General features: G+C 39.8%; 2 protein-coding genes across 3 annotated transcripts; one reads left to right on the top strand and one right to left on the bottom strand.

The window, feature by feature from the left end:
- The first annotated feature begins 47 nt into the window (after positions 1-47).
- On the top strand, positions 48-4,189 carry mio (GATOR complex protein mio). 2 transcript variants are annotated; one of them, XM_003707743.3, is made up of 15 exons: positions 48-260; positions 336-517; positions 601-798; positions 872-1,171; positions 1,253-1,480; positions 1,574-1,735; positions 1,812-1,993; positions 2,053-2,186; positions 2,259-2,372; positions 2,434-2,797; positions 2,922-3,060; positions 3,130-3,268; positions 3,345-3,552; positions 3,630-3,841; positions 3,919-4,189. In XM_003707743.3, exons 2-15 carry the CDS (start codon positions 397-399, stop codon positions 4,004-4,006), a joined length of 2,589 nt encoding a protein of 862 aa, XP_003707791.2. In that variant the 5' UTR covers positions 48-260; positions 336-396; the 3' UTR covers positions 4,007-4,189. The 2 variants fall into 2 exon arrangements, with proteins under 2 accessions (XP_003707791.2, XP_076393574.1); XM_076537459.1 differs by lacking the exons at positions 872-1,171; positions 1,253-1,480.
- Positions 4,113-4,847, bottom strand: LOC100879050 (replication protein A 14 kDa subunit). Its single transcript, XM_003707700.3, has 3 exons — positions 4,706-4,847; positions 4,407-4,593; positions 4,113-4,332 (listed from the first exon to the last, which is right to left on the bottom strand). The coding sequence occupies exons 1-3, from the start codon at positions 4,796-4,798 to the stop codon at positions 4,244-4,246; spliced, it is 369 nt and encodes a 122-aa protein (XP_003707748.3). The 5' UTR covers positions 4,799-4,847; the 3' UTR covers positions 4,113-4,243.
- Between the last annotated feature and the right edge of the window lie 6,377 nt (positions 4,848-11,224).

The raw sequence follows: 11,224 nt of genomic DNA on the forward strand, positions 1-11,224 counted from the left end.
GGCGGATAACGATATTGTATCGTAGTTTTTGAACACCCTCTATACGAAGCAAATTGTATACACATAGTTGGACAAACGACAAAATTTTCGAATGTTCGACCGGTAACGTGAGCGCATTGTTTCTTGTGCTGAAGTTTAATAACGTATTTAAAGTACAGTAATTTTTGATCAATTGCCGGGCATTTGTATAATAGAACAGATATAAGTGGTAAAAAGTATCAGTTTTAAATGGAAACTTTCAATAGCGAATAACGTTTGAGGTTACCGAAATTTTTTGTGTTAAAAATAACAGTATAACGTAAAATTGTACAATATATTTTCATTTATTATTCCAGACGAACAATTAAGATATTCTATTTCATTTTTTGCTGACAATATTGTACGAATTCGTAAAAGATGAGTAATATCAAACTTGATGTACAGTGGTCTCCGATTCATGCAAATAAATTCGTTACATGGGGTACAGAAATTTGCTTGTACGAAGTTATACAAGCAAAAGATAATATCAGACAATTATGTGGGTATATCTTGCTTACGGTAGTTGTTTTTGACCGAAGCGAGAGACATTTATTAATAGAGTAATAAATTTTTTTCATACAGATACGAAGATTTCTGATTACACCGTTGCTCATTTACTTGCTACAAATACGAATCATCATTACGTTAAATGTATCGATATATATCCACAACCGGAACCAGATATTTTATTGGCCATTGGACAAGCGAACGGAAAAGTTGTTTTAACTACTTTCGGTCCAACCATTTTTGATTCTCAAGGTCTTAGCGGAAAAGAATTAGGTAAATTATTTAAGGGATTTACACGACTTCGACTATACGAATATTTCATTGCATTCACGATGTATTATTATAGTTCCGAAACATGCGAGGCAATGCAATACAGTTGCTTGGAATCCTATAGACACAAATTTGATCGTGTCCGGTTTGGATAAACATAGTAAAGATCATTCTATTTTATTATGGGATATTAATAAAGGTTTGCAATGCGCGGAAAGAGTCCATCATCATAATACGGTGCAAACAGATTCTGTAAGACCTATCGCCGAAGTTGGTGTTTCCGAAACGATACATTCGGTTGCTTGGTTCAAACACGAACAAAAATGTATGGCAGTCGGAGCTAACAATAAACAGTTAAAAATTATTGATTTCAGGGGTACTATTCGACGAAAGATTAATATATATTCGTTTGTTTCGATATATTAGGTACATTCACAAATTCATTAATTTTTATTAGATTCTGCTAAAGTAGTAAATACGGCGGTAACTAAAGCGGTTTATAACGTATCGGTTAATCCGCATAATAACTACCATTTAGTATCGAGCGTTGATAATCAGGTAACAATTTGGGATACACGATGCTTCGAAAAGCCTGTTTTAACTTTGTTTCAAGGCAGACAAATTACAAAAGTTTTGTGGTGTCCAACTAGACAGAACCTTTTAGGAGCTTTACAAAAAGATTCGGGTGAGATATTATTTCGACTCGTTGCCGTGTGACAATACCTATACCTATACAAGTAAAAATAAATAATAATTAATATTATTATTTTTATTCAAGCGACGTTGCATTTATACGATATTCAACATTGCGGAATCGGTGGAGGAGAAGATACCGAGCCTGGAGCGTTAGAAAGAACGGTTGCTCCACCGTGGCATAGTCCTGTAAGTTTTTCTTGGCACCCGACACACGTGAACAGATTGTTAGCAATATCTCAACAAGGTTTGACTATATTATACTATTAAGTTATGTAAATAAGGAAATAAAACAGCTTAAATTCTGTTTTCTATTTATTAAGGACTCACGGATTATACCGTTTGCGAAAGAATTACGATAAATTGGTCAACGCGATCTCACGTAGCTTGGAATCATGCATCTAAATCGTTTAAATACATATGCAACGACGACAGCATCTATAAAGCTTTGGACGATATTTCCATTTTAACTAAAACACGCGCGGCTTCGGAATACGGACTACTTGTAAGTTGTAAAAATGTATAGTTTATATCGTTTAAAAATTGTCACAGACGCGTTTATAGCCAGAGCTTGCTCAAAACGGTGAATTGGCTGAGAACGATACTCTAAAGAATTTGTGGCAATGGTTGTATCTGAGTCGTTATTTAGTCGAGGATGGTACTATACCGAGTCCGGATAACAAACATCCGGGTGTCAGGTAAATGAAGGATTCTTTAACCTAACCGCATATTTAGTAGTACACGAATTAATGTCCGATAATGTTACATAGAACAGTTTTAAAATTAGATAGTCAACAAGGATCTAACAATGGTTTCTTAAAATCGGAATTGATTCATCGTCCTTGGTCAGATATAGGATCTAATCACACCGCAAAAATTTACAGGTACGGAATATAAATAATAATTGTTCGAAACGACAGTCCATTTTATTATCTTACATTGCAGATCTCCAGATAGAGACAAAGGATTGCTCTTATGCGGTTGGAGGTTCGATAGAGAGACCAATACTCTCTATGATAATTTGTTTCTAGACAGGTTAGAAAGAGAAGGAGCATATCCGAGAGCAGCGGCAATAGCGGTATTCAATTTATGTTTACGGCAAGCCATAGAAATTCTAAATCGCGGTGCTAGTAAAATGTCCATGTCCGCAAATTTGAATATCGTTGCTATGGCTTTGTCCGGATTTTCCGAAGATAGGAACAGCATGTGGAGAGAATCGTGTTTAAAATGCAGATCTCAACTGTCCGATCCCTATTTGAGAGCAACTTTTGCATTTTTAACAGCGGACGATTCGTACGAAAATGTTTTAGTAAGCACGCGTACAGTATATTTAATCGAAATGTCATAGTATCTATATAATATTTTATGAAATTTTACGAAAACGAGACACGCCACGCGTCGTTTATCGTATAAACTTTGTGTACACTTTACAGAACGAAAACGGTATGGCAGTCGAGGATCGAGTGGCGTTTGCCCTAATGTTTTTATCGGACAATAAATTGAGCGATTATTTAAAAAAATTGACTCAGAAATTAACAGACGAAGGCAATTTAGCTGGTTTCCTTTTAACAGGTTTTATAAACAGATTAAAATCGTTTAAAAAGTACAATTTCCATTCGTAATACATATAGTATATTTTAGGTGCCAGTTTAGAAGGTATACAGTTATTAAATCGGTATTTAGAAATCACCGGTGATGTTCAAAGTTGTAGTCTAATAGCTATTCGAGCATTTACATCGAAGTTACTTCAAGAAAATCAAGTTCAAGTCTGGATTACTAGGTATTACTAAGCATAGACAACGAATGTATAGAGGTTAGGTATTTAAACAGAACGAACTTCAGGAAGTGAAATACAGTTACAGAAATCTCTTAAACGCTTGGAAAATGTGGACCCAAAGAGCGCATTTCGATATCGCTATGCGATCTGCTACAAACGAGAAACCGCCGCAACAAATATATATTTCTTGTAATTTTTGCGGCAAAAGTATATCCGCGTTTATGCAGGGTCTTAGTAGAACAAGAGTTCCTTTTGGTAGATTAGGAAGCACTCCCAATAAATTGAAGGTAATATAGCAAATTAAAAGTATCGCGGTCCTAACGATAGTGTTATTTTTCTATTCTTTTTTTTTTTCTTTTTTCAGATGTCTTCATGCCCAAATTGTCGAAAACCGTTACCACGATGTGCTATTTGTTTGATGCACATGGGTACCGTAAGTGGCTTACAAATGACAACATCCGGTGTTAGTAGAAACGAAGAATGCGATAACAAATTAACAGAATTCAATAATTGGTTCACATGGTGTCAAACGTGTAGACACGGTGGTCATGCTGATCATATTACGCATTGGTTTCGGTAAAATTTCAATATTATAAACGTTCAACTTTCTTATAGTATGTTCTTTAACGAAATATTTTGTCTTTTATAAACAGGCAACATTCCGAATGTCCAGTAACATCGTGTACGTGTAGATGCTTTTCATTAGATGCATCGTGCAAAATTGGAACGAGTATCGTATAAACAGAGATAATATGATCGAAGAATTTTGAGTAACGTTGACCATGTGTGTATTTTAAGATTTCGGATTGTTTTTAGAGACGGTATAAATGGAAGAAGCAGAGAAATATAAATGTTGCAGTACCGTTTAATTTTATTATAAAAAGAAAATGTATGAATATTAATAAATGTAATAATTGTACAGTATGTATGATAATTGTATTCTTATAAAAAAAAGTTTACAGCGAACGACGTAACAATTTATAATCCTGTATCGTCTTCCGACATTTTCCATTTTCTTGGTCCTAATACATTTAGTAGAGATAACGCTTCGTTATAGTGATCGGAATCTGAAATACGTATTTCTTTTGTTTTAATGCATCTTAAAATGTATAAAAAAAAAAAAATTAAATTGGATATTTACCAAAATCTTCTGTCATACTGGATGGAAATAATATGTAACTACTGCATGCCATTGTAGACTTTGAATTTAAAGTACCGTGAACTTCTATATAACCTTCAACGTTACTATCGATAGGTTCTGGTAAGGTAACATTAACCGCTACACCATCGGTAGTCTTTAACTCTATATTTTTACCATTTGAACTTTTCTAATATTTAATACAAAAACCAAGGAAAATTGATGTCATGTATTTATATAAAACATATAAAACACGTTAAATTAATACACAAACAGCTACAAATAACACAGTTAATGCTTACTTTTCCAACTGTTCCGAGTAGAATTACTAATTCTCCAACATTTTGTGCTAAACGATGACCATCAATACGATTTTTCATCATTTTCATTATCATGTAACCTGGCAGAGTCGTTCGCGCGATAACTTATAGTTAGGTACGTATAGTCGTTGACTAAAATATCTGTATAATTACTGACTAAATATCGAAATCAATACTTGCATTTATCGAAGCTTCCAATTTATCAACACCTTTGATATTACTCTCGTTTACATGTCATAATAATTAGAGCTACCGGGCCGCGTTGTAAGAGTGCCAACTTGAAAATGTAAAGGAATGCAAAAGTGCCAGCAGTAAATAGTCATAGCGAAGGAAAGATCAAGATGGACATGAAGGTCCTTATCGACGCAGCAGTGCCAACATGATAACTGAAACGGAAACGAGGCGTCATGAGAAGCGCCAACCTGAAAACGTAAAGGGATATAAGACTGGCAACCTAACAACAATCAGTCATAGAGCAACCTGGACATAGATGGCTTAGCGCAGTTAGCCGATATCAGTAGTGCCAACCTCGAAGAGGTACATCGCCATCCTTCTACCTGTTCGTTCCGTTATAATTTACCTGTTCGTTCCGTTATTATAGCGCATAACCAATTCCTATCTTCGTTCTCTAGGATTTCTCCTTTTTTCTCTAACCTAGCCGTTGTTTAATAAAAACTACGTAGAAAACTCGAAAAAGCCTGTAAAAAGCAACGCAAATCTGTAAACGCCGCTAAAATGCAAAGAAAATCTCTGAACGCCTCCGAAAAGCAAAGAGAGAACGAAAAACCCTCTAAAAAAGCAAAGAAAACAAAGAAAGGAATACGCATCGATGTCAACGGGCACGTGCATTACTGTGAAGTGGTAGAAGCATCAATGTGAACAGGTACAGGCATCAATGTGAACGGGTATAAGCACTATTGTGAATAGGTATAGGCAGCAATGTGAATGGGTAAAGGCACCATTGTGAACGAAGCCTCGACGGCTCTCCATGGTCCGCGCTGTGGCCGCATCGGCATGAACGGGTATTTCGGAGGTGCCAACATCAAAGAGTAAAGGTATCGAGCACTGCCAACATGAAAGATAAAGTGCCGCGATTCAGAATAGCCAACCTCAATGAGTCCGAGAGCAGCTGAAACGAAGATGGTCAACGAGCCTCACTGCAGAAATACCAACTGTATGCAAATCGCGACAAGGAAAGACTGCCAACTACATTGGGTCACAGAATATCGGCAATCTAGACGGTTGTGCGCCAGAAAGCAGCAACTCAAGAGTGCCAACCTGATGGAAATTGCGCGAGGCAAGTTTGGCAATATAAGTGTGGTGCGACATTTGACAGCATTGAAAACTTCAACGAGTCAGTCAGTGAGCAGCGGGAAGCGAGATGGTCGAGAAAATTGTCACCACGATGGGCATCGAGGCAGTGAAGGATAGCCAACATTATTAGTGGACTAGATGTTAACGCTACTTCAGCACTGCCAACCCGAACGTCGCTTAGCACTGATGCAATGCTGCCAACCTCGTAGAGTCACGGAGGAAATGTAATGTAGATGATCGTGCGTCAGTAACCGCAGCACTGCCAACATGACGGCTACAGCGGTAGAGAAGGACAGTCAACCTGAAAAATCGAACATCGACAACAATTCAGAACTGCCAACCTAAAAGTCACTTGACCGAAGCAGTGGAATATTCGCAACAGTTATGTGTGCCGCAGCAACCCGAAGTGAGACGGCTGTCGCTGTAGAAAAGCGAGGCGAAAAGTGTAAATGAATGTAATTCTGCGAAGAATAATCAGTCATTGAGTAATGATTACCAAGATGGTTGTGCGACAGTACCCGCAGAACTACCAACTTAATGGACAACGAGGCGCTGAATGACTGCCAACCTAATCCCCGAACCGGAAGTGCGCAGCAGGCAGGTGGTGCCAACCGAAATCCGGGATGCCGCAGCGTGAATCGGCCTTTTCCAAGATGGCGGACCGACGCTACGACGCACGTGCTGGCGGTGCTGCAAAAATCGTGAAAAACGTGGAAAATTCGGTGAAATTGTGCCGTGCAGTGCCGTGAAAGTGTTGTGGGAATGCCGTGGAGTGTCTGTGAGTGCCGTGCGTGCAGTGGGTGCCGTGAAAAGTGTGTTTCGTGCGCGGGTGCAGTGCGTGCCACGTGGCGGGTGCAGTGGAACCGGCGGAAAAGCGGTGAAATCGGTGGAAATCCAGCGAAAATCGTGCCGTGAAAGTGCAGTGCAGTGTTCGCGAGTGCAGTGGGTGCCGTGTGTGCAGTGTAATGCGGGGCCGTGTGTGGGGGGTGGGGGGTACTGCGTGGGTGCGTGGTGCAGTGCGTGGGTGCAGCGGAACCGGCGGAAAACCCGGAAAAGCGGTTGAAAGCGGCGGCAAAAACATGGTGCGGAGTGCCGTGCAGTGCCGGGAACGCCGTGGGTGCCGTAAAAATGGAGGTGCAGGTGCGGGGCGTGCGGGTGGGGGCTAGTGCGCGGGTGCAGCAGTGGAACTGGTGGAAAAATCGTGGAAAGCGGTGGAAAGCGGCAGCGAAGTTTGCTGCGGAATGCCGTGCAATCGCCGTGAGTGCAGTGCGAGTGGCGGCAGTGCGTGGGTGGCACGTGCGGGGTGCAATGCAGGTGCAGTGCGTGGGTGCAGGAAAAGCGGCGCATCTGCCCGGAAAAGCGGCCGGCAGCACCCCGAAAATCGCCCCGAAAAGCACGCCTCAAAATCCACCCCGAGGGGAGGGGGGTTTGGGGGGTGGGGTTAGTAGAGGGTAACCTGTTTTAATAAACTAACTCGTATGGTGTACCACAAAGGAGTTCCATAAAGGTTTGTATATCATACAGGTAATTAGTTTATTTCCATTCTTAAGAGTTCCATACGAGTTAGTATATTAAGACAGGTTATTTAAACTCTGTCGTATTTCTAGTGATCGGTGCAGTGAATAAAGAGACTCGTTGTTACAGTGAAATGCATTTATTGTAAAATGGAATATAACCTGTTGGATTACATAACCTGTGGAAAAGTGTAAGTGCAACAGTGAATATAACCGACTGGATCATATAACCTAGTGGAATAGTGAGAGTGCAATAGTTAATACAACCTATTGGATACCTAACCTAGTGGAGTAGTGAGAGTGGAATAGTTAATACAACCTATTGGATACCTAACCTAGTGGAGTAGTGAGAGTGGAATAGTGAGTGCAACCTACTGGATACCTAACCTAGTGGAACAGTGTATAGTGGAATAGTGAGTGCAATCTATGGATACACCTAACCTTGTGGAATAGCGGTATATGGTGAGTACATTAAGGTATCTCTCCAAAGGTTAGGTCACATTAAGCTTTATCCGGAAGGTTAGATCACCTTAAGCTTATTTAATATACACCTAACCAACTTCCGAAGTTTGTTTGTGTTAGGTTAGGTTAGGTTAGGTTAGGTTAGGTTAGGTTAGGTTAGGTTAGGTTAGGTTAGGTTAGGTTAGGTTAGGTTAGGTTAGGTTAGGTTAGGTTAGGTTAGGTTAGGTTAGGTTAGGTTAGGTTAGGTTAGGTTAGGTTAGGTTAGGTTAGGTTAGGTTAGGTTAGGTTAGGTTAGGTTAGGTTAGGTTAGGTTAGGTTAGGTTAGGTTAGGTTAGGTTAGGTTAGGTTAGGTTAGGTTAGGTTAGGTTAGGTTAGGTTAGGTTAGGTTAGGTTAGGTTAGGTTAGGTTAGGTTAGGTTAGGTTAGGTTAGGTTAGGTTAGGTTAGGTTAGGTTAGGTTAGGTTAGGTTAGGTTAGGTTAGGTTAGGTTAGGTTAGGTTAGGTTAGGTTAGGTTAGGTTAGGTTAGGTTAGGTTAGGTTAGGTTAGGTTAGGTTAGGTTAGGTTAGGTTAGGTTAGGTTAGGTTAGGTTAGGTTAGGTTAGGTTAGGTTAGGTTAGGTTAGGTTAGGTTAGGTTAGGTTAGGTTAGGTTAGGTTAGGTTAGGTTAGGTTAGGTTAGGTTAGGTTAGGTTAGGTTAGGTTAGGTTAGGTTAGGTTAGGTTAGGTTAGGTTAGGTTAGGTTAGGTTAGGTTAGGTTAGGTTAGGTTAGGTTAGGTTAGGTTAGGTTAGGTTAGGTTAGGTTAGGTTAGGTTAGGTTAGGTTAGGTTAGGTTAGGTTAGGTTAGGTTAGGTTAGGTTAGGTTAGGTTAGGTTAGGTTAGGTTAGGTTAGGTTAGGTTAGGTTAGGTTAGGTTAGGTTAGGTTAGGTTAGGTTAGGTTAGGTTAGGTTAGGTTAGGTTAGGTTAGGTTAGGTTAGGTTAGGTTAGGTTAGGTTAGGTTAGGTTAGGTTAGGTTAGGTTAGGTTAGGTTAGGTTAGGTTAGGTTAGGTTAGGTTAGGTTAGGTTAGGTTAGGTTAGGTTAGGTTAGGTTAGGTTAGGTTAGGTTAGGTTAGGTTAGGTTAGGTTAGGTTAGGTTAGGTTAGGTTAGGTTAGGTTAGGTTAGGTTAGGTTAGGTTAGGTTAGGTTAGGTTAGGTTAGGTTAGGTTAGGTTAGGTTAGGTTAGGTTAGGTTAGGTTAGGTTAGGTTAGGTTAGGTTAGGTTAGGTTAGGTTAGGTTAGGTTAGGTTAGGTTAGGTTAGGTTAGGTTAGGTTAGGTTAGGTTAGGTTAGGTTAGGTTAGGTTAGGTTAGGTTAGGTTAGGTTAGGTTAGGTTAGGTTAGGTTAGGTTAGGTTAGGTTAGGTTAGGTTAGGTTAGGTTAGGTTAGGTTAGGTTAGGTTAGGTTAGGTTAGGTTAGGTTAGGTTAGGTTAGGTTAGGTTAGGTTAGGTTAGGTTAGGTTAGGTTAGGTTAGGTTAGGTTAGGTTAGGTTAGGTTAGGTTAGGTTAGGTTAGGTTAGGTTAGGTTAGGTTAGGTTAGGTTAGGTTAGGTTAGGTTAGGTTAGGTTAGGTTAGGTTAGGTTAGGTTAGGTTAGGTTAGGTTAGGTTAGGTTAGGTTAGGTTAGGTTAGGTTAGGTTAGGTTAGGTTAGGTTAGGTTAGGTTAGGTTAGGTTAGGTTAGGTTAGGTTAGGTTAGGTTAGGTTAGGTTAGGTTAGGTTAGGTTAGGTTAGGTTAGGTTAGGTTAGGTTAGGTTAGGTTAGGTTAGGTTAGGTTAGGTTAGGTTAGGTTAGGTTAGGTTAGGTTAGGTTAGGTTAGGTTAGGTTAGGTTAGGTTAGGTTAGGTTAGGTTAGGTTAGGTTAGGTTAGGTTAGGTTAGGTTAGGTTAGGTTAGGTTAGGTTAGGTTAGGTTAGGTTAGGTTAGGTTAGGTTAGGTTAGGTTAGGTTAGGTTAGGTTAGGTTAGGTTAGGTTAGGTTAGGTTAGGTTAGGTTAGGTTAGGTTAGGTTAGGTTAGGTTAGGTTAGGTTAGGTTAGGTTAGGTTAGGTTAGGTTAGGTTAGGTTAGGTTAGGTTAGGTTAGGTTAGGTTAGGTTAGGTTAGGTTAGGTTAGGTTAGGTTAGGTTAGGTTAGGTTAGGTTAGGTTAGGTTAGGTTAGGTTAGGTTAGGTTAGGTTAGGTTAGGTTAGGTTAGGTTAGGTTAGGTTAGGTTAGGTTAGGTTAGGTTAGGTTAGGTTAGGTTAGGTTAGGTTAGGTTAGGTTAGGTTAGGTTAGGTTAGGTTAGGTTAGGTTAGGTTAGGTTAGGTTAGGTTAGGTTAGGTTAGGTTAGGTTAGGTTAGGTTAGGTTAGGTTAGGTTAGGTTAGGTTAGGTTAGGTTAGGTTAGGTTAGGTTAGGTTAGGTTAGGTTAGGTTAGGTTAGGTTAGGTTAGGTTAGGTTAGGTTAGGTTAGGTTAGGTTAGGTTAGGTTAGGTTAGGTTAGGTTAGGTTAGGTTAGGTTAGGTTAGGTTAGGTTAGGTTAGGTTAGGTTAGGTTAGGTTAGGTTAGGTTAGGTTAGGTTAGGTTAGGTTAGGTTAGGTTAGGTTAGGTTAGGTTAGGTTAGGTTAGGTTAGGTTAGGTTAGGTTAGGTTAGGTTAGGTTAGGTTAGGTTAGGTTAGGTTAGGTTAGGTTAGGTTAGGTTAGGTTAGGTTAGGTTAGGTTAGGTTAGGTTAGGTTAGGTTAGGTTAGGTTAGGTTAGGTTAGGTTAGGTTAGGTTAGGTTAGGTTAGGTTAGGTTAGGTTAGGTTAGGTTAGGTTAGGTTAGGTTAGGTTAGGTTAGGTTAGGTTAGGTTAGGTTAGGTTAGGTTAGGTTAGGTTAGGTTAGGTTAGGTTAGGTTAGGTTAGGTTAGGTTAGGTTAGGTTAGGTTAGGTTAGGTTAGGTTAGGTTAGGTTAGGTTAGGTTAGGTTAGGTTAGGTTAGGTTAGGTTAGGTTAGGTTAGGTTAGGTTAGGTTAGGTTAGGTTAGGTTAGGTTAGGTTAGGTTAGGTTAGGTTAGGTTAGGTTAGGTTAGGTTAGGTTAGGTTAGGTTAGGTTAGGTTAGGTTAGGTTAGGTTAGGTTAGGTTAGGTTAGGTTAGGTTAGGTTAGGTTAGGTTAGGTTAGGTTAGGTTAGGTTAGGTTAGGTTAGGTTAGGTTAGGTTAGGTTAGGTTAGGTTAGGTTAGG

This window comes from Megachile rotundata, chromosome 11 (genome assembly GCF_050947335.1).
Source record: "Megachile rotundata isolate GNS110a chromosome 11, iyMegRotu1, whole genome shotgun sequence".
In the NCBI taxonomy this organism is placed as follows: domain Eukaryota; kingdom Metazoa; phylum Arthropoda; class Insecta; order Hymenoptera; family Megachilidae; genus Megachile; species Megachile rotundata.

Bases quoted from the DNA above. Each gene is read 5' to 3' on its own strand.
- LOC100879050 (XM_003707700.3), bottom strand. From the start codon at position 4,798: ATGATAATGAAAATGATGAAAAATCGTATTGATGGTCATCGTTTAGCA. The intron at 4,594-4,705 runs GTAAGCATTAAC...ATTAAATATTAG, and splicing joins TACTCGGAACAGTTGGAAAA to AAAAGTTCAAATGGTAAAAA. The intron at 4,333-4,406 runs GTAAATATCCAA...TACGTATTTCAG, and splicing joins CAGTATGACAGAAGATTTTG to ATTCCGATCACTATAACGAA.
- mio (XM_003707743.3), top strand. From the start codon at position 397: ATGAGTAATATCAAACTTGATGTACAGTGGTCTCCGATTCATGCAAAT. The intron at 1,172-1,252 runs GTACTATTCGAC...AATTTTTATTAG, and splicing joins AAAAATTATTGATTTCAGGG to ATTCTGCTAAAGTAGTAAAT. The intron at 3,269-3,344 runs GTATTACTAAGC...AGTGAAATACAG, and splicing joins GTTCAAGTCTGGATTACTAG to TTACAGAAATCTCTTAAACG.